Source organism: Aptenodytes patagonicus, chromosome 14 (genome assembly GCF_965638725.1).
Source record: "Aptenodytes patagonicus chromosome 14, bAptPat1.pri.cur, whole genome shotgun sequence".
NCBI lineage: Eukaryota > Metazoa > Chordata > Aves > Sphenisciformes > Spheniscidae > Aptenodytes > Aptenodytes patagonicus.
In genome coordinates, this window is record NC_134962.1 from 10,640,890 (window position 1) to 10,666,668 (window position 25,779).

Sequence of the window (25,779 nt, forward strand, 5' to 3'; positions counted from 1 at the left end):
CACCTTCTTATGCTGGCTCCCACTGAAAAAAATGAGGGTAAGAGAGGTCAGTCACGAGAATACCAGGACTGATAACTAGGTTTCTTTGCTCATTTACCAGTTAGCTTACTGTGTAACTTCTGAGAATGAGTTTGAAATTGTCAAACTTGAAAGCCTCACGTTAGTCTCCAGTGCCCGTGTTTGTTTATATGCTTAAACTGGTTTGTTGGGGACCAAAGCCTTAGAATTTTGAGATTCCGAATTTTTGCCTCATTTTTTTTCCCTGTTTGCCCCTGAAACTATTGATAAAGACACTGAATCTTACTTACGAATGTCTAATCTATAGTAGTGCTTCTTTAAAAACTTTGCTGACAGAAGGACATGCTAAGTCTCTATTTAGATGCCACTGTGTAATACTGTTGTATTGGCAAGATCACATCAGGTGGGCGGAGATTTTATGAGTGTTTTCTGCTGTGCATGAAGTGTATGAAGAAATACTGGCAGCAATATAGGCAGGTGTAAACTAAGATGACACTTTAGTATTCCATTCATTTTCTTTTAAGTGCATTCTATGTAGTCTAAAAACATCGAGAGTATATTTGATACTGCCTATTTTCCTAACCTCTTCGTTTCACAGAAAACCTTTAATCATACATATTATTTCAGTTGACTGAATTGAGGAGGATGGCTACCTGGAGGGAGGAAGCTCAGGCTACTAACTACTTCCTCTGCCTACTTATCTAGATCTAGTTGTCTCTTCTTCCTAAGAATATTTACTTATCTGGGTCTAGTTGACTCCTCTGTCTAGGAATATTTATTTCTTTTTCCGGCCTGGTTTTCCTGTTGCAATTGTTTGCCTTCAGTGTTAGAACATGCTGTTTTCCTATTGCCTATAGACCAACTGAGGGAATGGGTCCAGTACCAGATAGTCAGACTGCATCCCAAAGAGTTTCTGAATTACGGGAAAGTAGATACGACAAGGAAGTAAAGTGTGAGCTGAATGGCAGTGCACGTTACAGTGGTATGAAATATCTTACATCTGCAGGTCTAATTTTTTAAGGAAGCTTTCTGAGAGGGAGATGAAAACAGTTTGACTTTTATCCTTTCTGTTTATTACTAGTGGCTATCAACTTCGCAAATGGCTTTGAATTACTGTTATGTTTCTCAGATTTGATGGTTGCTTTCTGTTACTTTTGACTGTATTTTAAACGAGTACTGGGAAAACAAGGTGCCTTTTGTGATCATAAACATCTGAAGCAATAATTTAAAATCATAATAAACAAATACATATCTTCCTGCTTGAAGATGCTTACTGTGGCACCCACTCAGACTTCATCCAGTTCCCCAGAATTAGTTCTTAATAATCTGCTTGACCTTTGTGGTAAGTCGTGGTAAGACTGTTCCCATGTGTATTTTTAAGTCAGAAAAGGTAAAAAGAAGTATTAATGAAGTTGTGAATATCAAAGGTGCTGGAGAGTGTTTATTACAAGCTTTTGAGGATGCATCACTGTTGATTTATGGAATTATTAAAATTTAATAGTTGCTGAATGCATGGGAACATTGTCCAAATTTTTGAAAACCATTTCTTCATTGAGATCAAGATAGTATGAGACCTGAGTGTTACCGATGTTTGTCATGTAGCTTCATATGTGCATTTCATATTGAATTGCAGCATTGTCTGAGTATTGGTATGTACAAAGTATGTGAAAATGCAAGCTTCAAATTACACACATTTTAATTGTACTTGAAGAATTCACAATGCTGTATTTAATTTGTCTGTTGTAGTTCAATCTTTTTAACTTAGGAACTGCTGCAAAGCTATTCAAGTCACTCAGCATTTATTTTTAGAGCCTGTAGGTCAGCAAGAGAATTTCTAATGCTCTGTTATAGCAGAGATAGTGGTATTATGCTTCATTGTAGCTACCAACATCACTCTTATATGCAACTAATATTATGCCCCTAGGAATAGCCATTCCTACTGTAATCCTTAGACTTTACGATAATGTGTCAGAATGGGGACAAAATATTTCAATGCTTAAATTGCAGAAGGATTCATCATCATGTAAGCACAGCTGTAGAATGACCTGTAAGAACATTTTTAAATGCAATACACTTCAGTTTGTAAAAATTAAAGAGGTTGGTTATTCTAATCTTACATAATAGTGCTGCTAAACATAAACTACAATTTCATGTACACTGCCTCAGACCAGTGTAGTTGGACCATTTATATGATGTTGTCTGTTTCGGTAAAAGTGGTGTGGGGAAAAGCACCGAGGTAACAGATTGTTTATGTCATAGAGCTGACATGGAAAGGGGACAATCAGGGACTGACAAGTATCTTAAGTAAAATCGGAAGCAGCTAGACAACGTAAGGTTTAAAAATCCAACTTCAGTTAATAGTATCTATATCCATGCTATAACTATTTGCCCCAGTATTTAATTGTTCCTTTCCATTAAACTGATCAAGCTACTAAGAAACTTAAGCTTCTAGCTTACCTTAGTTCATCCCTGTTATAGTCACTGGGGCAGGTATAATGAACTTTTCTCTGAATTCATTTTTGTCAGACTTAACAGCGAGAGGATAAGGAGATCAGCATATTGCAAACTGAAGGAAGAGAAGTATCTGCTATAAACTTTTCTGAGAAGGCTTGCTATGAGATGACTGTTGTAAAAGGTCTAAGGAGCTCCTGCTTTGTAACACAGCCTGCTAAATAGAGAGTTTCAGTCTCTTTGCCTTGTGTTTAGGTCTGATAAGCAAATGTTAACACTCCCACTCCCTAGCTCGGTTTTAAAGCAAGGAGAATTACATTTGCAGATTGCATTTGTGATCATTAAGATTAGATGTGTGCACTACTGGATTATCTGGAAGTATAAACTAGATTTAGATCTGTCTTTTTGCCAGATTGAACCAAGCTCATGATTTATTCTGGTGAACTATGGGAGGAGAAGTGATACCTGATCTAGCACAAAGTCTCTTGGGATGAAGTTACCCCAACAACATTTTTGAACATGTCTGAACTAGCAGAATGGCTTAAAGTCAGCCCTTTTGTTATTGGTTTGATCCATTCAAGCCATCCTAAAATTCAGTAGAATTTTTTTATTTTTTTTTTTTTTAGTCATGGTTCCAGCAGCAAAAAGTTTTCTATCACTCAACTTGTGATTTGTACCTCTAGATTTGTCAGCCATATGCTCACAAATGGGAATGTGTGTGGAACTCAGAGATTGTTGAGAAGGGAAGGAAAGAAAAGATGTGCTACTTGAAGAAAAAGGTTCTAGTCTAAGAAAGAAGTGTTTTCAAAAGTCAAAACAAACCCTTGAGGTTTCTCTGATGTTCAAATTTGATCACAGGGTAAAAACTGATGAGCAGTGCTTTCTAACTTCAGATGCTGTTAGCAGCAGTGGAGTGTCTCAATGATTTGAAGAGTGTGCACGACGCATGTGTGTCAGCATCCTCAAGGCAGTTTGTAGTTAGGTACAAACTAGTATAGCTATGCAAATTTTGTGAGTTATCACCATTGCCTATTATCAACTCTGCAACAGACAAATCTGCATTATGCTTAAGTTTTAATAAACATTTTAGTCCCTTAAGATCTCTTACAGCAGAGGCATCAGTTAAGGACTGATGAAAGGGACTCAGTTGGAACGTGGTATTTTCTTCTGGATCTTGAGCACTTGGCTGCAAATTTTTTTCCGTCTTTTTTGTTCTTGAGCTTGGTGCCTGTGATCCTGTTGTGGGTTAACCCCAGGGCAAGCTAAGCCCCACACAGCCGCTTGCTCACTCCAATGCAGTGGGATGGGGGAGAGAGTGGGAAGGGTAAAAAAGCAAAAACTCGTGGGTTGAGGTAAAGACAGATTAACAGGTAAAGCAAAAGCCATGCATGCCAAGCAAAGCAAAACAAGGAATTCATTCACTGCTTCCCATCGGCAGGCAGGTGTTCAGCCACCTCCAGGAAAGCAGGGCTCCATCACGTGCAGCGGTGACTTGGAAAGACAAACGCCATCACTCCGAACATCTCCCCCTTCCTCCTTCTTCCCCCAGCTCTATATGCTGAGCATGACGCCATATGGTGTGGAATATCCCTTTGGTCAGTTGGGGTCAGCTGTCCCGGCTGTGTCCCCTCCCAGCTTCTTGTGCCCCCCCCAACCTTCTCGCTGGTGGGGTGGGGTGAGGAGCAGAAAAGGCCTTGACTCTGTGTCAGCACTGCTCAGCAATAACTAGAACATCCCTGTGTTGTCAACACTTGTTTTCATCACAAATCTAAAACATAGCACCATATTAGCTACTGTGAAGAAAATTAACTCAATCCCAGCCAAAACCACTACAGATCCTTAGGGGATCAAAATAAACAGACTGCCTATTGACTGTTGTAGTGAGATCCTGAATCATGACTTTCCATCATAAATACATTAGTATTTTCCTACTTGCCTTTTTTTTCCTCACAAACTGGACAGGGCTTGGATAAGTTATAAGTACCTGAAGTTATGTGATTATATCAGAATCCTAGTTATTTACTTATTCTTTGAAACTTCCTGTTCTAACTGTTTACTTCATGGTTATTGAACAATTGAGCACTTGAGCATTGTCATCAATATGGATGTGTCTACCCAAGTCTTCAGACAGCCCAGAATACCAGATATGGAAAGTATAAACTGCTTTACTAAGGTTGCATTAAGGAGTGTTTCTGTTTTAATTTTGACACCAGTTGGTGTATATGTCTGTATGTTGCATGGGAAGTTTGTTATCTCCTTGGACATTGTACCCCATCATTCCCATTGTCCTTCTCCCTCTCCCCCTTCCTCTGCTGCATCCTGCCCCCCAGAAACATATGCGCATATTGCCCACTGCAGTAAGCGCTGGATCATACCTTAGTTTACACTCAACAGATGCATCTGCACACACATAGGTACCTTGTTTGCCCTGTAGGCTTCTCCGGAGTACGGGGCAGTTCTCATACGCTTGCTGCTCAATAGCATTATTTGAGTGTGTACTGCCTATAGCCCTACATTATTGCTCTAGTTATCTAAGTGGGTGACAGTTCAGAACATAATTGTCTGAGACCTTGGTTGGCAACAGTAATCTGAAAGATACTCCATGTGCTGGAGTATCAAGGAGAGCTGTTAGTACATGATAGTTGATATATTCTGGTGCATGTATAGAAACTATGGTAAGCAAAGCAAATGATTACATATTATGTAGCCTAGAGATTTAATCTGCAGAGCCCCAGAGGTCCATGGGCTTCAAGTTGGAAACTGCTAGCCTAGCAAATAGAACAGTGTTTTGGAGCCCAGGATATCTGTTCCTAGATGGATCGCTGACCTGTTGAATTGACCTTGAGTAAGTCATTTTACCTTTCTACAGCTCAGTTTCTCAATCAATATAACAAATATTCCATACCTAATTTGTAAAACCCTTTGAGATCTAACTATGAAAAGCAATAAGAGGTAAAGTTACTATTAGAGAATGTAAGATATGCGAAACCAGTTAAGCTAAAAATCTAACAGAATTATAACTTTTATATTTTCATCTAGAAAAAGCCAAAGATAGTCAAGTTAAATTAAATTGCAAAATGACCTCAGATCTGAACTACGCTGCCACATGATAATGTAGCGTCCTGATGCAGATGTCATCTTACTGTTCTGCAGGGTCAGCCAAAGAGCAGGCTTAGGGTTTGGATTGCAAAAGATGAAATACAGCAGGAAATGGCTGGCCGTTCACACCTTATACTCAGATCTGGCAGTCTGTAAGAGTAACTCTGGAATAGCTTTCCTGTTGTTTCTCTCTGCAGAATTTCTTTTAAAGTACCTGGATCCATCCAGGCAATTCTGCGTGGGCTTGTTCCGGATGATTGGTATGCGCAGTTCATAGACTGATGTAGGTTGAATTGACACTGAGCTGCAAAGGAAGAGGCTAAGCCCGAAAATCTTGTTCTGAACTAAAATTCATGATCAAAAAATCATGCCTTATAGCAGAAAAAAAAACCCACCACCAAACCAAAACAGCTCTAGAACAATACTAACCTTAGTGATTTGAATTCCAAATGGGAACTTTTTTTTTTTTGAGGTGTATGAAACTGGCTGACTTTTAGGAAAAGCTACAAGCTACAAATTCTGGCCCCTGTCTATCTGGAGTTCAGATCCAAGGGTTTATTTTAGGCGTATCTATAGCAGTGGGATAAGAAAGGGGAATTATCAGGTGGGGGGAGGAGCAGGAGGAGGAGTTAGCTGGGAGGAGAAAGTTCCAACCTTAATATTTTTTGTCTTTAAAAATTGCAGCTACATATATCAAATGAATATATATCATTCATCTTCATGCTCTTCAGGCTGGTTTTGACAAATTGCTGACTGAAACCTAAGAACACTTTCAAAATGCTACCTTTTTTTCTTTGCACATATTATTTTTAAACAGAAGTATTTCCATATTTTGAAAGATTATTTGGGTGCTTTTGCTTTTGACTGTCTTGAATTTTAGTAGCCTAGATATCTATCTACATTAAAAATTAAGTAAAAATAAGCATTATTTTTTGAGACAATACTTTATCCCAATTGTTTAGTGAAAAGTCTTTCACAGTCTCTTTGTAGGGCATAAACAATATGTTGAAAGATCTGGACAAGGAGATGAAATATTACTTCTAACTTCTTATCCTTCACTTTTAATATGGTTCAGATAAAGGTGGCTTTTAAGAGGTATTAAGAGATTTTTTGATTTTAAGCGATATTACTGTCCATAAAAAATTAACGTTTCCCACTGTTGTTAGCATTTGAAGTGTTATCGGCTTCCTTCTGGCAGATGACACACTGCTTTAAGTTTCAAATATCTACTAACTCATGCAGCATTTAAAAACAAGCATTCTAAACAGGTGCTACCTGATATAACTCATTTTGATTTTGACTTGATGAGCCTGAGACTGGGATATTATTTGCATATATTTCTCCTTTTTCCGCATCTTGGATATTGGAACCACCATGTTTTGCAAGAATTTTATGCCCGAGATAGTTTTTAAAAAATTAAAATTGCCCTAGGCATTTTAGAGGTTTTAATCATAAAACGGGGAGTGTTGAATAGATTCTCATTTAGCAAGTGTGTCACGGTGCTTTTGGTGAAATATTTTTTGTTCACTTAAAATACTTTCTTCTTGGTAAAATATACTAGGCTATTTCAGTTACTTTGTATTAAACTGCTGCAAGTCAGAACAAAATTTGGTGTGTGATCTTGTGTGCATTTAGAAATATGCAAGCCAAAAATCTGTTGGTGAGTAGGAAATCCACCTTGGAATTACATACTACTATAGCTAGAGCTCTTCATATAAAACATTTCACTTTACTTCACAAAAGACTGGCCTTTTTTAAATCCATTCAGCTGGAAATTATTAAGCCTGAAGTTTGTCTTGACCTATTTCTTTGCTAGTAAACAAAATTCAAAACATTTTAATACTGAGCTATGTATATTGATTGGCACTTTACCATCATTCATACTTGAAGGATGGTAGTTAAATTTTTTGGTTTTACCACTGTTATTGCTAAAAATCTGTGTGACGACTTGATAGATACCTCCAAGAGCTTTTTGCTGATACTACATGGCTTTATTCAGAAAAACCTAAGAGCCAAATCTGCAAAACTAGATTTTGAGTTTAAAATCTCATTTTAACAAATTGCTCTGTATCTACAGTTTACATACCAACTTTTCAGTGTATGGTAAGAACTTTTTCCAACTGAGAGCATCCAGTCTTGTCTTGAAAAATAGTCTCTTCAATTCCTGAAGAAATACACTCGGATAGTCTCATGTCAGGCACTCCTATTTGGCAGGGGAGGTAGTTGATCTCTGTTATACTTTGGGACTAGCAAGTTTCTCAAGAATTATTACTGTAATCAACCATGAGAGTGATGAGGCACACAAATAACGTAAAGCTAACTAAAGTACAAATAAAAAGGTTGCATTGCCAAATGTCAAGAGTGTTCAGCTACAATTTCAGGACCTAAGGAAAGCTACATAAATTTTCAGAACTGTTTCCTGTGGGTGCTAACCACTTCTGAAAAATCAATTCACTCCATTTTAGGTGTGTAAATGAGACTTACTATATGTAAGGTATCTGACCTGTAATTTGTTGCTCACTGGTAATGCAGAAGCTTTGCAATGATGGAAATATAGACTGTGCTTCTACTAAAGTTAGTAATAAAATTCTCTCTGAATTCAGGATCAGATATAATTTTCAAGGAATAATCGAAATCAGAAATAATATGTACTCTATGCCAGGAAGGGCAGCTGTGATGTTTAAAAGTTAAAAAAAAAAAAAAAACAAAAAACCAAAACGATGTTTAGAGGGACCAATCAGGCTTAATTTGTTCTTTGCCAAATATAGCTGTAGCTAGCGATGTTCCTACAATGATGATGAGTTAGGGGTTTTTTTTTTTTAAATGGCAAATAGAGAGGATGCTGCTTGTGAATTTAGAGAAAATGATGTAGAGCTAAGTATTTTTCTCAAGTGAAAAGAGAAATTATGATTGCAAATAACTCAAAGTGACGGTATTGAATAGCAAAGGGGCTCAGTTGGATCTTGTAATATGCTGTACACATGAAGAAAACATAGATATAAATCACCTGAAATGGGTACTTATGTGACAGAAAGAAAATAAAAGGTTGAAACTAAGATAATTAGGTAGAAGACCAGGATGCTAGCGAGATTACAGAATTAGAATTTTTTATCTTGTTATATGAAGTATGAAAGAAGAATCTAATTGCTCAGGACTCTGAACACAGGCAGTAGCTGAAGACTTATTTTTAGCGCTTTAGACAACTCTATAATCAGGCTGAAATTTTTGAAAGATGAACAAAAATCAGATCTATTTATACAAATCTGTTAAAAAAATTTTTAACACAAAAGATGAGACGAGGAAGAAACAGGTTGCAAGGCACATTTCAGACATGAGTGAGTCAGTGGCTGTTAATAGTACAGTATTGTAGTCCTGATCTAGGTTTTCTTGCACGCAGAAATCTTAATTGTCACTTCCTTATAGGAGATTGTAAACTCTAAAGGTAGGGGAGTGATGCTAAAGCTCACATTTAGATTCAACTCTTATTTTTAACTTTCTGGAAATGAAAGTAAAGCATTCTTCAGCAGGGACAGGACATGTTTCTGTTTCAGTATTTTTCTCATTGTCTTGAATGAAGTAGAAAGCATTTGGATGGCTTTAGTGTTCTTTAGACATTATATAAATAATCTCTGCCCTTGGCATCTACAGAAAAAAATTGAAATTGTTGATTTGTAATTAAAAAGCAACTTTTTCAAAAGATAATAATTTGTATTTTAAGAACGCATAATGTATGCATTAAATTTCTCAAATGACTGCACATTACCTGTACTGAGAGTAATGAAGCTACCATAACACTATCAAAACTGCATACCTACTTGCTGATATATCTCCATAGTCCCCAGAGGAAATAACCTGCATAACCAAATGACCTTGCAGAAAGTGAGTCAAGAAACCCCCGAGGTCCTTGCAGATGATCAGTAAGTGGGAGATGCCAATGACTGGTAGGTGAACATTTCTCATAAAGTAACCACTCTCTGATGAATCAGTCCTGACCCTCAAGGGACATCTACAAAGCACCTTCAAAAGATAAGCCTCAATATTAAAATTCATTACTCTGTTAAAAGGTAAAAATGATAGACTTGTTAGAGATACTGGTTTTATAGGTATTACAATTTTCTTAACCTCTCCTGATTCCTCCTGTATCTCTGCCTCAGTAATAAGGCTACGTTTTTCAGGAGATGAGTTACTTCTTTGTTTTAACAGATCAAGCTGTATCTCCTCTTTCTTTGCAAGCAAGCCTTCCCATATCAGAGATGCGAGCTACTTTTCTTTCAGATGGCTTGATTAACACATTAATCTCAGAGCAGTTTAGCTTTGAAGATTGTGGCTTCTATTTCAGACCTGAAGAAGTGCTTGGTATGCCTGAGGGCGTGTCTGTTCCTTCCCACGTGTAGCAGTTGATCTAATAACAGGTATCACGTCCCACCGTAAGCTTTGCCTCACTTGTGCTATTGAGACAACCAAACAAGAAAACGACTTAGCCTTCTTTGTATGCGTGAAATGATGGCAATTGTGTAATTTGCTCTCCTAATATTCCTTAAAATTGTGCATTTAAAGTTCAGCTTAGAATATATAAATATTCAGTCAGATCCAGATGTCTATATTATTATGGAAAGTATTTGAGGTAGAGAGGGAGAACTGTTAAATGGTAACAATTAGAAGACATAATGAAAAGCAGAGTAAGTAAACAGTAAGCTGTAGCTTTCCAAGTGGAGGTGAAGTCCAGTTGCATCCCTTTGGACTTTGCACCTACGGAATAGGTCTTTGTAAGTGAAGGTACTTCTGCTGTACGTGCAGCAAATTCACCTGAACCTAAAAACTGCAAACCAAACCTTTATATGGCGAAGAGTACAGAACATACACTGGATACCTGCTCCAATTTGGGAGCTATTCAGAAGCAGGACATGAAGGTGACTATTCCAGGGTGCCAGGAGTGCTCTTCTGTGGGATGGAGATAGTGTGGTCACGTGGGTAGATCCTCGACTAACATTAAATGCACAGGGGGCCACAGAAAAGAGTGGACATTGTAGTGTTACATTAAGGTGAGGCCTGCTGCTGTATCCATCTTATATCAGTTGATTATACATTTTTCTGCTCTAATACTTTCAAATTAGAGCATAGTTGTTATTAGATGGACGCAGAGTATTTTATCTTTACATACATTACTGTTTTCTTAGGAAATGTTATTTAAATAAGGGCAATGGCTATTGACTTCTCTAAGAGCAGTTCTAGTAAAAGTGAATATAATAGTCTTCCACATTTTGCATCACATACCGACTTGTGCTGAGATTGCAGCTCATCATTAGTTAAACAAGGCGTTCAGTTGATTGTTGTCCCATTGCTCCATATCCATACATTTTCAACAGCCAGGTATCAGAATAGGAGGCAGCCTGAGCACCATACTAAAATGTGTTGAAAGCCTACAAAGGAAAATTAGATCAGCATGTAAAATAAAAAAAAAAAAAAAAAAAAAAAAAAAAATCTGAATTCTTTATTAAAAGAAAAATACTTTATTAAAATAAATTATTAAATCATTGCTCACTTACAAGCAGCTATTCTAAGGGTAGATCACAAATGGGGAAGAAGGACAACTGCTTTTTTCACTACTGGTCTCTTTTCTTCTTTATATGGGCTGTGTGACCAACAATGGTTCATTGAATTTATATCCTCTGTATAGATCTTCAGATGCATCTTTGAGCCTTATTAATAATACTAATGCTCAGAACACATATATTAACTTTGTATGTGAACTTCAGGATCATTCTAGTAGTGTTTTCTTATGAATTTCTGTTTGGCTTTCCAGGAAAGATTTGTTTTGAGTTTGTTGTCCAAATAGGTAAGCTATCACTTTTATCAGTGCACTGGGGTGTTACTTTTGTAACTGTTGCAACTTCCCCATCATCTTTGCTGCTTCAATATTTCACCAAGTAACTTGCATCCACTGTTGTGAGTTACGATCAAAATTCATTTGAATAATCTTAAACTAGAATTATATTAAGTCTTGACACATTGTAAACTCATAGTTGTAACTAAATTCATACAGTATACTATATCTTTATTTTCACACTGAAGAGTATAATGCATTTCTTTGCTTAGCATTTGGATCAGTCAAGCAAGGTGAATTTTTCCCTTCTCCTTCACTTTTCTTGGCAGTGTTCCCTTTTTCCATTTTCATAGTACCTCAAAACATATAAACCGTTTTCCCCCATAACGTGATTGCGTATTTATAGAAAGTGCAACTTGACTTTAAAAGATAAGAGTGAAGCAATTGCCCACAAAATCATATTGCGCTGGAGTCTGCAATATAAAAAGCGTGCAATGTGAGGGATCAAGGAGTGGAGCATATTGTGCTGTTTATGCCTTCCTAATAGCATTCTGATCTGTTGTTGAAGCAGTATTTACACATTTTATGCAACTGAAATGCAGTTGTTTAAAGAAGTAAAAAATTAAACTCTGTACTGCCATAAGGTCTCTAGCCAGTGTAATTAGTATAACTCTGGACTGATTACTGTAATAAATTACACTGAGGAAAAGCAAGCGAGATCAGACTCATGTTCTATTGCTGGCTATATTGCTGGGTCTTTAAAGATGGCTCAGAGCATGTGTGTATACATTAAAAATATGAAAGCAGAGAGGATAAATCAAAATGACTAATGGTTTGAGAGGTTTATATATGATGAGTTACTATAAAGATTAGCAAGTCTGAAGAAGAGTTGGAAGGCATTGACTGATGTAAAAATGTGAAAGCCAGCCCTTTTCTATTTCATGTAACATGAGAAGAGAGCAATATTTGAGCTCTGAAAGCACAATATATTTGGCAACAGTGAAAAAGACATGCCTCGCGCAGCATGTTGCCTATCTTCTATTTTTGGGGTGTTTTTTTAATGACTTTGGGCTCTCTCTGACTGTCTTCTCATTTCCCAGAAGTTGCTTCTCTCTATCGCTGACATGCTGCTCTTCCTATTGTGCTCCATTATGGGGGGACAGTTCCTCATGAGTGCTTGTTGCACCCTTGAGTTTCAGCTGTTGTCTCAGAACTGATGGAAAGATAATGGTGTCGATCCCCACTATCTGCCAGCTGGATCAAAGTGGGTTTTTTTCCCCTTTATGTGCAAATCCATAGTTTGGTTAGCAGTCCAACATGCATTGTTCAATATATTTTTCTGTGCCACACTATTTGAAAGTCAGGTGGACAGAGAAACTGTAGATTAAATTTTTTGAGGGATTTATGTGCCTAACGATGCAGATAGATGTGTGATGATTTTTAAAGAAATGCCTGCACGTCTGTTTTCTCCTAATTTCAATAAGCATATCCTGGGATTTGTATAGACAAATTATTTAGATAACAGGCAACATTTGTTATTTGAGGTACAGTAAAATAACTCCAAGCTGTTAAATGGCACACTGTGAGAAATATCTGAAATTTAGTTGGTGATACACAGTGAGAAAGCTATGGTATGGGAGTGAAAGGGAATGATCTCGCTTCCTTGCTTTATCTTTTGAACTCCTGATCAGTTGTGATGATCCATATACACCAATGGAATCCTTTCCCAGTTAGTGAATGAAAAGAGTTTGTTTTATTTAAAAAGTAGACACCTAAAAAGTTCCTTCCCCATTGCACCAGTAGGCTTTCAGACCTTCTTGTTTTACCAGTAATTTCACATGATTTTGTTGCCCCAGACTTCAAATAAACCAGAGTGTTTTAAATACATCCATATCCCTCGAATTTTTGGCAATAGGAAAACTGGCTGAAATCACTAAACTGCTTTAACTTTGGAAACTATTCACCAAGTGTGCATAATAGTTGTTATCCATCCTGTTTTGTAACAGTGCCAGAACAAGTTCTTTTGAAATGCGTGAGATGGAAACCCCGTTCTCTGCAAGAGGAAGGACCTTTTACGTTGCAGGGTTGTCTCAGACCAGGGGGTATATTATCCTCTTAATGTACTTGCATAACTCCCATTAACATTAATGGAAATTACATGCACTCACTGTGAGGTGAATATACCCTTTTGTTGAAATGAGCGATCTATTGCGACAGATTTTCCAGCAATGTTAAATCAAATTTAGATTGCTATGCTAATGTCACTAATACCAGTTTTAGTGTCTTTGTTGCCTGTAGTTTATATTAATGAAAATTCACAATGTAGCTTTGTATTAGGTCATGTGTTTCTTATAATGGAAAATCCCATTTACAGTGCTCTAGAAAAATTACATTTTAAACAGGGAGCTTGTCCATTTCCTTCTCCAGTGTAAAATGTGGACTGCTGTATAGCAAACTTTGTATTTTCCTTTGGCTTGGTAGTTAGTGTTTGCAGTCCCTTTAGAGATAGTTTGTAGAGGTGGTGTATTGCAAACTGTTGGCCTGTGGTTAGGACAGAGGAATGCTGGGTTCCTGGTTCTGTTCCTGGCGTTGTTGCTGAAAGTCTGTTTGGCTCTGGGTGACTGAGCTGCCTTATCTGACACTAATTCATGTCTAAAATGTGCAGGATCAGAACATCATAGCTCACAGGTGCGTTGTAAAAATTAATTGTCTGTAAATTGTTTTATTGTGAGATGAAAGTCGCTAGCAAAAGGTCAAATGTTATCTCGGAAAGCAATATAACAGTTTTATCAAAATGTTAGCAAGATGTAGCCCCTGTTTTACGCACAGCTTTGGTATTAGTGTAACTCCCTGTTAGGGAGTGGTTTATTTATACCAATACAGTTATACTGGTGCAGCCCCTAGTGTGGACGCGGTTGTACTGACATGAAGTACTTTGCTTGTATTGTTTATTCCTGTCCGTACAGGAACACACTTGGTACCTTAGTAGTGACATATCTGTATTTGGAGGAATTGTGCCATTTCATTTTTTGCTGATTTTAGGATCAAATCTATGTGTAGCCAAGAATGTAGCCAACAATGAAAAAAGGTACAACACGATTAGCCTTCTCCAGCAAAGTCCAAATTAGGTCATTGGAGGCAATGCTTGTTTAAAAGCAAAAATCCAAATAAATCATAGATGGAACAGAAGTATTTATATATAGAGAGGGAGATCTATATATGTCTTGCATTGCTTTTCAATCCTTACTTCTAGCGCTCTATAGCTCTTTCTGTGAGTCTCTTCTGCTCTGACTTTTTTCCTTAAAACTACAGCTAGTCATTTTCCTATAGCATTTTCAGGAACTATCATATTTCCTTGCTGGTTCTGCAGCTGTAGAAGTGTGTATTTTGAGTTGAGTAGGGAAATGATAGAATCTTCTTTTTCTAATCTTTCTTACTCCTTCTCTTCCATTGATTGTTGTTCTTGCACAGGAAAACTATATCCTGTCCATTTTCAACCACGTAAACCATTTTCCCTGTAGCATCATTTTATGACAAAAATAGTGGCATAAAGTTCTTTCTATTCTCAGATGTATGTTTTCTAATGCGTATTTTAAAGATACAGATTCAAAATAAAAATTTACAGGTACACTGGAATTTGTGATCTGTGGCCTCCTCCGTGGATAATTCAGTATTGGATGTAATAATAAGTGTCAGGAAGTTCTGAGGTAACCTGTGTTGTGTGTGACACTATCAGCATGGGAATGCTAGAAGAAAATGTTATACTCTCGTATTTTTTTAACATGTTACTGTACCAGTATCTTTGAAAGATATGTATTTAAGAGGTCCTTAAAGAATCCACTGAAGATATTACATATTTAGATATTTAGCCAAACACTATTAAATTCCAGGAGTAGAATGTAACTTGTTCCAAGTAGTGTAGACGGCACCTGCTGTACACACAGTCCCTACCTTGAAGAGCTTGATTAAGCTTTTCTTAATTACTAATGAATATTGGGCCCTTTAATTTCAGCTGCACAAGTGGAATGGGGTCCGTGTTACCAACACATTAAGAAGTCGCCAGGCTCTCTCTCCACAGGTGTCTCGGTCCAGGGCCCCAGGCAGACGCCAGCCCCTCAGCCACGTTGGAGCCTGCCACCTCGCTCCTCAGCCCAGCAGCGCTTAGGGGGAGATCAGCAGTGGGGGCCTGACCGAGCTCGGCAAACCTTAGCGACAGGAGACAAGAAGAGCATAAAGTATGAGGGGCGACTAATTCACTCTCCCCTTTGCCTACAAAGGCTTCGTGCACCCGGCGGCAGCTCAGCGCCGGCCCCTTCCCCTGGGAGGGGGGCTGCCCCTGTGACCTCCCCGGTTCCCCCGTGCGCGCTGGGGTGCGGAGCTGCGCCCCCGCCGCGTCCTGCTGGAGGGCAGAGCCGCGGCCCGCCGTGCTGCCGCTGGACTTTGAACGAGCCGGGGGCTGGTGGAACAGGTTTCCTCGCTGCGCGCCGCCGGGGCGTTGCGTCAATCCTGGGAGGAGGATCCTCGAGGTAAATGAACTTTTTAAACGGGAAAAAGAGAAGAAGGGAGCGGAGGAAGAAGAGGGGAGGCAGCACCCGCCCGAGCGCTTCCTCTGAACGCCTGTTCGGGAAACGGGCTTCGGCCGCTGCCCGGCGTCACGGCCGGAGGATGCGCTTCTCCGCCCCGCCGGGCGCCGGGCTCCGCAGGCGGGCTGCGAGAGCACCGGCCGAAGCACGGCACGGCTGAGCGCCAGCTCCGCGGGTAAGTGGGCGGTGGCGGCTGCGCTGCCCGCGCAGGGAGCGCTGGAAGGGGTGTCTGGAGCCCTGCCTCCCGCCCGCCTCCCCAGCTAGGGACGGCGCGGAGTCTGGGAGCGGCTGGGCGGCGGTGCCCTCGCATCTGGGGCTCCCGGAGGCCGAGCCAGGCTGCCATAGCGGGGAGCCTGGGCGGAGGGTCTAATGCAGCAGGCAGCGAGCAGGTCTGGCCGCGCTCCTGCTGCATAGGTGCCGGGGGTGGGGCTGGAAGTTGAGGTGTTGCGAGAAAGGGGGCTTGGGGCTGGGCGAGCGGGCGGGTGGATGCTGGACCGGTGGAGGCTGGAGGAGAGGCGGTGCGACGCGATCCTGCCGTCGGGATGGCTGCGCCCCCGCTGCCCCGGGCCAGCCCCGCCTGGTGCGGCGGGAGCTCCCCCGGGGCGCCACCGCCCTTCGGCCCTCCCGGCCTTGAGGCTGCCGCCTGCCCCGGCGCGGCAGGCTGGGCGCTCGGTGCCAGCCCGGTAGCTCTTAACCCTGCTGCGGGGATCGTGCCGCGTCCCCCGCGGGTGGGGGAGGAGAGGGTACGGTCCTGGCGGCGGTGGGTGCTGGCGGGGCCGCCTGCGTGCCACCCTCTCGCTGGATGTATCCCCGCGGTCGGTGAGAGGTAGCCGTGCCGGGTTGTGGCTGCGCGGAAAAGAGTTTCCAAAGGCGACTGATGCCATAGTACTTAGCTTCTCGTTTAGCAAATTACCGTGCGTATCCGAGTAATACGTGTATCTGAATGTCTATATGTGTTTGCGTATGTACATGCACAGCGTGATTTTTTTTTTCTGTATGCGGCTACGAAAAATTCTGTTTACTTGGTGGAATGTATTTGAGTAGTGGTAACTGTTCTTGCCCACTTTTTCTATCTTGAAGCACTTGCATTCATTCCCTTCTGGTATTTTCAGAAGTGAAAGTCTGTGGTTATTACTGTACTTAATACAAGTTAATATAATTATCTTTAAGGTCAAAGACTGTATCTTTATTATTTATAGATATGTGAAGATAATAAGTATAATAGGGAAATAATTCTTAATCTCTTTCAAGTTGTTACTGGGTTATCATTGCACATGGTGCAGAAAAGCGTGTTTATAGTTGTGGATTTGGGGGATCCAAATAGCAATTTAAACTGTCTGAGGACTGATTTTGTGTGTATTACTGGGAAGATCTAATAATAACATGCAAGCAGTGAATAGAAAGAATAGTATGGATTCGTGGAAAGTATATTGTGCTGTTTTGTTTAAAACACTTTTTAAAATATCAAGTCCTAGGGAAACTTATAACTAATTTATAATTCAATTTTATTTAAAATAGCGTTACAGAATAGGAAAAGACTCTCTAATGCAAGTAAGCTTCCCTGTGATAAATATTTAGCTTTGGTATAAGTTCACCAGCATAAGGAAAGTGAGTCAGAAGAACATGTCTGAATAGTAATTCAGTGCTCTAATAAAGTCTGGAAGCGCTGTTCCTGACTTCTGAAGAAATTGTAGATACTTGCAAATAAAAATACTTTAGCCATAGTTTGTGTAGGTAAATCAGCACAACTGTAATATTCGAGAGTCACATTTAGCACTGGGGGTTTGATTTTGTACTTTCTCCTAGATTTTTTAGTGCCTGGGGAAAAATCAGAAAGTATAAGCTATAAGAAAACACAGCATGTAATGTTGATACCAGCCTTCCCCTGAGAACCTTCTTTGATTGCAAACAAGATTCTTCCCAATCCACATATAAAAATGTGTTTATCTCTTACAAACAAAATATAATGGTTTCAAATGATGGGTAACAGCTTCAGTGGAAAAGGAGTATAATATACTCATAACCAAACCTGGATGTACTGGAGTGACTCAAGAGTTAAAAGAACAGCAGCACCACTGAATCCATTTAACTGGCAAAGTGGTTTTAATTGGGTTGGTTGCTAGGGAATGGCTCCAGCACCATGTATTTCAATTAATTTAAACATTGGACAAATGGCACACCTAAGTCTGCTTAAATAATACACCAGGTATTGGCTCCAGCCGTATTTAGAGCAGGTGTGCATTGCTTCTTGCTAACCAGTTTTCCCTTATTGTGCAGTTCCACTGTGTGGCTTACATGCTGTTACCCTGTTCTCTGGTGGCTGCTGGGCGAGTTGAACTTGCCATACCAATTCTGTATTTAGTGTTTTGCAGTATGCTTATTTTTTAAAAAAATCAGTTAATGTAAACATAACTAGAAAAAGCTTTCTAGAATTAGGCTTGAAACAGGATTAACTTACATATTTGATACAAGAATTAATTTGTTACATGTTTGTACCTTTTCTGTTACTGGAAGGGTCAGATACTACTCTTGATTATATTGGAATAACTTAATTATTTGACTTCAGTGAAGTTGCACTGGGCTTATGCATGGGACAGTTGTGCTAGGACTTGCATTAGCAAGGTTGGGAGCGCCAGTGTGTGCAAGCCACTGTCAGTTAGTAGTTTTGCACTCCGTGCCTGTTACATCTGTGCCAAGCAATACTAATCAATAGCATGTTAAAAATACCATCTGGGGGTGGAACTGACACGAGTCATCCTTGTGCATCCTGCCTGTGCTGCTGTAGAACTGACATTAATTACTGAGGGCAGTATTAAAAGGAAGTCTTTCCTTGTTGTAAATGCTGCTTGGGAACATAACTTGGCTCCATTCTTTTATAAATAGAATAAAGGTACTGAAGTCTGGCTTTATCTCTTCAACATTTACAATGTGACTTAGTGCAATGTTGTGTGTTGCCACACAGGAGAGTTAAGTTTGACTCTCTTCTCATTCCCCATACTAGCAGGAGTTAAGAACAAAAAGAGGCAGCTGTATCTAATTCAGGCTATGAAGGGAGTCAGGGACTTGTTAAACTCAACCGTAAACCATAGAAAATAAGAGGACTAGACTTTCTCTAAAGCAGCCTGCTAGGAGGTTTCATAGGCTTAATAAAGCTCAGCTAGATGCCCCAGCTAAAGAACATTTCATAAATTTCTGATAGCACTTTCCTAAATATAAAACAGGAGTGACCAGACTTGTCAAATTCATATGTGTAATCTGGGAGAAAATAAGAGGCATACCTAATTCTCATGAGAGCCACTGCAGATTAAGCATCTTTAATATTGGAGGATGGCCTGCAGAGGCACATAAAGCGGTGGACCATCTGTATGACTCAGATCAGAATGCATCGTTGGAGAGGGTGCTATATTAAAAGTGAAGGCAGTTTGGGGCACTGCTGTGGAACTCTTCCGGCTTTATCTATGAGTTGCAGATTAAACTTGTTGACAGAAATGGGGAAAGAACTGTTAATAGAGAGTTTATGTCATATTTCTTCTCTGAAGTTCACCGAAGACTAGGGGTTAAAAAAACCAATCTATATTTGACCACTGGCAATCCATGCGACAGACTCTTCTGTTGCTATTCTGAGAACTATTTAAAGCTGGCTTTTAGATTTTACTGCATATATGCTGTTAGTCATGGCATGTCTGTCTTTTATGAATACATACTTCAAGAAATAGGTTATTTTCTAAAATTGCTTTAATTTTCTTACCTAGTTATTGGTATGAGTTTTGCAAATAATTACATCCTTTGAGTTGGTTCCCAGCAGTACTTACCCTGATAATAATAGGAACATAACACATCAGAATAGTTGAAAAATCTTCATTGAGGAAGGGGTTGGGAAAGAGATAACAGGTTTGGCAGAAGATGCCTGTTGTACTTGACATGAAATTCTCTCCTCCACCCGCAGTATCCTCTCGGAGATAAGTAATTCTTTTAACCATAAATATGCAAGTGTGGATAAAATAGCTGTGGAATAGCAGTTTATGTACATCCCCAAGTGTGTTAAGTATTTTATAGATAGATAAGCAGCTCTCTGAGCTGGGGACAAGTTCTATTTTTAGATACAATGGAGTGAGTGAGGGGCAATAAACTGTGAGGAAAAGACAGGCTGAGGGAAGAGAGGCAATGAGGTCATAAGGTTACTTCCATGCATTTGTTTAAAAGAAGTGAGAAAAATGCAAGGAAGACTGTTATATGCACAATACTCTACAGTGAATGTAGTTATGAGCAGATACAACAAGAATGGACAGCCTTCTAAATGCTGCAATAAAAGTCAGCAAATGTTATTATTTCGAGAAGCTATTGGCTAGTATAGAGCAGAAAAAAACCACATTAACTTTTAGACCTCCAGAAAAATGTTTGTGTGTAATGAAAACATCTATGTTGTCAATTTTTTGTTTTGTTTTGTTTTTTTAAACAGAAGTACATACGGAGTATTTTTCTGAAGAGCAGAAGCTGTTTCTCTACCCCCTCCCCCAAAAAGCTGGTGTCCAGGAATATGTGCCTGCTAAACTAACTTTTTTTTTTTTTTCCTCCCCTTTTGAAACAGATCCAGGTTTGCCTCTCGAGCTGCTTTTGACTACTCTGGACAGTAGCAACACATTGAATCTGACATGATTCTTCCCAGTTGTACTGCTGCAGATGGAATTCTGAGTACAAGGAATGAAAATTGATAGGACTTGTCGGTGTTCCTTCTGCTATAGCCTGGCAAATCTCTGAGCAGCAGCAGAGGTACTAAAGCTGTATCTGTAAACTTAGGAAGTTGGACTTGACTTTTTCCCTACCCACTGGAACAAGTGCTAGGATATTTAAAATCAATTTTTAGTTTCTATGAAAAAAGTTAATTTCACCTGCCTGTGAAACTCATTGGAGAGACTAGTAAGGAAGAAGGATTTTTTCATTCCCTCAAAACCCTGTTAGTGGACATTTTTGGAAAGCAGCCTTAACAAATATTGCATCATACTATAGCTACGTATCTGTTGACTTATATGAAAATTCAATATGCATTTCTTAAATAAGCATAGAAGCTGAGTATAATTTTTCAGACCAGTGGTTTTGCTATTGCATGAGAACTTTCTTAATCAAAGTTTATCTCAAAGAACAGATGCTGACAGAGATGAAGTAATAATGTGGCTATGAAATAATCTGCTGGAGGAAAAACTGTTTTCCCAAGTGGCTTTAGGGACAGAATAACCAATGTATTTCTTTGGGTAAAACACATTGTGCTAGGCTCTTTCTACTCAGGCACTTCTGGTCTTTACAAAAAGCAGATAGTCTCCCTTGTGTCATTTTTAATTGATTTTTCACTGCATTACAAGAGATCATTGGCACCAGTCCAGGAAGAGGCAGGCAGCAAGTAGGGAATTCATCAAAAACTGACTCATTGATCACTGGATCTGATGAAATAATTACTACTTGATATTTTCAATACAGTTTCATACTGTTATTTTGACTTCTGAAAGCAAGAGAAAATCCCTTTATACCAGAAGATCGCTGAGCAAAACTATGATTTCAAAAATTCTTCAGCATGCTTATTAATTTTTTGGAATCTTCTTGTAGGAATTGCTAAGAATTTTTTATTGCCTCATTAGCAGCAGCAGTACCAGTTAGATGTGCTCTATTTTGCAAACAAGTCAATTTTGGGGCATTGTATTTATGACAGAAAAAAGTCGTAGGCAGTGCAAATCATTTTGGTGCATCCATTCCCAAACATTTGCAGTAATGGGCCCTCAAATGTGTTCATTAATAATAATACTACTAATGATATTTAAAAAAAAAAAAATCTTGGAAACCAACAGAAATGCTGACGGGATATCACACTAACATCAAAGCTGTAGTTGATTTCAAACAGTATCATACCATAGTTCCAAGATCTGGGCAGCTCCGCTCTCTAATGAAATTTGTAAGATAAATCAGTGTATAACATGTCTTCTGTCTGAGGATCCTCTATGAATTTGCAGTGTTGTTAACTCAGTACATTTTACCACAGTCCTGTTTAAAAATATGGATAGACATGGGGTTTTTTCTTCAACATCTGCATTTTTGATGCAGTAAACAAAAATGTCATCTCAAAACATCCCAGAACCTTAAGGAAGAAGATTGCTTTTTATATGTCTCAAAGCAAAAGTAAGAGTTTGATACCCTGCTAAATCCTTGAACTTAGAGCCAAATTTGAGCATAGAGTGAAACTTCGTTGCCTATGTTGGTAACGGCTTATGAACTATGGATTTTTCAAGTTTCTGCTTCTAGCTGGCACTAGAAAAACAAAACATTCAGTTGCTTTGTTTTTTTGTTTTTTTTTTTCTTAGGGGTTAAATTATTTCAAGTATATTGCTTTTTACTTCTTTGGAGAGAACCTTGCTGTTCCTTGGGGGAGGCAGGGGGGTCAAGGTATAAATAAATACTTGTTTCCCTCTCCCTTATAGGAGACCTGCAAACAAAAAAGAAATAGAAGCCATTAACCTACCTTGTTCAGAGAGAACATTAAATCAGCACAATATGGCACAGCATAGTATTGTCCTTGGATTATTCATGATGACTGTTTTATCACTGTTGGATGGAAGTTCAGCTTTCCTGTTAAATCAGCGTCTGAAGGGAAGATTTCAAAGAGACCGTAGAAACATCCGTCCAAACATCATCCTTGTTCTTACTGATGATCAGGATGTAGAACTTGGTAAGAGCCCAACATAAAGAGAATTTTAGCTAATGAGCATGGCACTGCTTTTCCTTGAAGCTAGATTCTTGCATTCAAAATAATTATCTTTTTTTCCAGTGTGAAAAATGATAGGAAGAACAAGTAGCAAAAGTTTAAACCTACCTTTATGTAGAAAATACTTTCCGTCTGCATGTAATTCAAGGACAGCAAAAGTTAGTCTCAACTTAAAATGTCAAACTTCCTGTTTCTGTGGAAATATGAGATTCCTGCCTATCTGTCTTCATCTAGACACCTAAACTACGCTTCTGGCAATTGCAAGTATAACCTGGGAAGCTACATGCCAAAGCAGTAGTTTTAAATTCATAACTGATTGTTGCACCATGTAATTACCCAAATTTTTTTGTGTAATTGCAGACATTCATTACATATACAATTTTAATTTTAATTACTTAAATGTTACCTAACACAGTCGTACTATTCTTGGTATTGTCCATTTAGATGTGTAGTTAATTACTGACCAAAATCCCTTAGTATGAAAAGGTTCTACTGTGTTATTCAACGCTATGTTAATTGTTGAAGAAAGGAGATGAAGATTAAACACACACTTTGCCTAATGATTTGGAATAATGAATTAACTGACAGAGTTTGGGTTTTGTTCTGTTACCTGAACAAGCTTATATTTACCGAATGTTGTCTGTAGTTAGGAGAAGTGATTAACACGAACCAGTTTACTTTAGTAATTTTGCATTAGAAATATGCTTTTAAGCATATCATCTGAAAGACGAGAGTTTGTATATGTGAGGTCTGGTGGGTTTTTTTGACAGTTAGTGTATCAAATTTCCAGTATGGATGGAAAAAATTGGAACACAGACCTCACAGAAGAAACAGAACACAATAGTAAAGTTAATCAACTTGTATTACTTATACACTTACTCATCTAGTTGAAAAGTTAATCACAGCAACATGGCAGTATTCTTATAGATGCTTCCTTTTTATCAGTATTATTGCATGTCTGCAGTGTTGTAGATGTTACATTCTTCTCAAAGGTGGTGAGAAAGCCTGATATGGCAGTAACCCCACCAAATACAAATGTAATTCAAATTAGGAGGATCAGAAGATTTTTTGTTGTTGTTGCTTTTTTTTTTTAAATGGTTATTGGATCACAAATAAAGCGGTTTCAATAATGTATATCCAAAAGAACCTAAGTACATTATCTTGCAGGCTCAGAAGGTGGTCCTAAAAAATTTATCATCTTCTATTTTATGCTAGCCTGCTTGTTTCTGATGCAATTGTCTAAGTCCTTTGGGCAGTGTATTTCTCTTCTCTGATAATCTGATGCTTTCCAATTTCAAGCATAATGGGCATGTGTCCACACAAATTAGGATCTAACTAAGGAAAATCCATTTGATGAAGCTGAGATTTGATATTCGTCATTTGCCACTAATGGCTTTGTGAGACCCAATATTTGTTTGCATTAATTTTTATTCTTGTCTATTGTCTGGTGAGCTGTCCAAGTTAATCAAAATTGCCATTTGTGGGGATTGTGGTTAATGCATTTAAGAAAGATGAAGACAAGATGTGAACTACAAATAAAAACTAAGGAAAACTTGGAAGCTATGAAAGTGTAGCAGGGAAAGCTGTGCATAACTAAAATTTCATCTGTTTCTGAGAATATTCTGTAACTGATGGGTGTTGTAGCTTTCATTGTTCTTTTGTGGCTACTTTTGAGGCAAAAGGGAAGACAACACAATCTCAAGTGCTCTTAACAGCCTTTCCTTTATTTAATTTAAGATAGATTTAACAATGTACCAGTAGCAGGTGGAGTTTACCAGAGAGAAAATGTCGTCCTTTCAGGAAAGGAGTACAACTTTTTTTTTTTCTCTCTCCTTTTTTTTTTTTCTTAATTTGCACTACTGTTAGTCATGAGTTTTACTTGGGAAACCAAACCTCAGCCTTGTATTGAAAAAAGGAAAAGACTGATAAGGGGCTGATGAAAAGGATGCAGAACCTCCAGGTCAAAGGAGAATGAGTGTAAATTGTAATGGATACGAATGGGAGAAGGCAAATGAGAACACCAAGAACTACTGAAACATACACGCTCAGTTGACTGTCTAATCAAAAGAGTTGTACTGACAAGTAGAATATAAAGAAGAGGAATATACTGATGAGGAGAAAGACTTAATTAGAAACAAAGACTTTTTTTTTCCCCGCTAGAGCCATTTAAGTCTAAGTTAGTATAATGCTGATGTCCCCTGTGTGATGGACTCAGCATCTCCAGTTTAATTAGGTTTGCCTACCATATTGCTGTGGTTTACCAAACCAGCTTATTTCATTATCTCATCGCTGGAGAAAGATCTGATTATTTAGAAGTTATTTCAGCCACGTTAGAGAAATCTCAGTGAGAGGTGATTTGTATGTTCCTACATCTTCCTCTGAAAAACTACAAAAGTGGCATGGAAGATAATTTTTCTTAGTTATCATACATGGAGATTAGGGTCTTAGAGCTTCATTAAAATTAAATATGAGGAAAAAAAAAAAGGAAATGAAGATGTGAAAAGGGTGTCTAACGATGTTCAAATACGATAAAAATAGAAGGCTTTAGGGGACAGTTAATTAACATTCTGGGGTTCAGTTAAGTTAACTGCATATGGATACCACTTCTTAAATTGTGCTTCAGAGTAGACTAAGTCACTTGGGATTTAATACAAGTTCTTCAACAGCTGGAGCTCCCTAAGACTCATGTAAATTATGACTTCTGACAACAAAACACAACTAATGAGAAAGTCAGTATTATTTCATAAACAACTGGTATATGTTGTCCATTAATATTAGTCAAAATATCAGCCTTATCCCTAAAGTGAACTGTGAAGACACACTAAGCAAAGTTATGGATACCACACAAATTTCAGGAGGAATTTCAACCTAGGTTTTGCTTCACTTTGTTCAGTGAGCAGCTTGAATGCATCAAATTGATTAAACTTTCATATTTTCACAGTAGTCCAATGGATTTTTTTTTTTAAATAGCTTAGAAATTTCACATTTAACTACTAAATAATTTTTATTTATTATCAGTGGGTTTAGACAGGTAAATTAAATTAAATTGAATTTAA

General features: G+C 38.5%; 1 protein-coding gene across 11 annotated transcripts in view; it reads left to right on the forward strand.

The window, feature by feature from the left end:
- SULF2 (sulfatase 2) overlaps positions 1–25,779 on the forward strand; it is a 169,392-nt gene that overhangs the window by 80,971 nt on the left and 62,642 nt on the right. For 7 of the 11 annotated variants that reach the window (XM_076351662.1, XM_076351672.1, XM_076351666.1 and 4 more), the window contains 2 exons: positions 20,564–20,745; positions 22,440–22,687. In XM_076351662.1, coding sequence (XP_076207777.1) covers positions 22,513–22,687 — 175 coding nt within the window. In that variant the 5' untranslated portion in view covers positions 20,564–20,745; positions 22,440–22,512. Of the gene's footprint in view, positions 1–15,988; positions 16,151–16,290; positions 16,365–16,637; positions 16,659–16,814; positions 16,890–20,563; positions 20,746–22,439; positions 22,688–25,779 lie in introns of those variants that run through there. The other 4 variants (XM_076351668.1, XM_076351669.1, XM_076351671.1 and 1 more) reach the window with 4 other exon arrangements.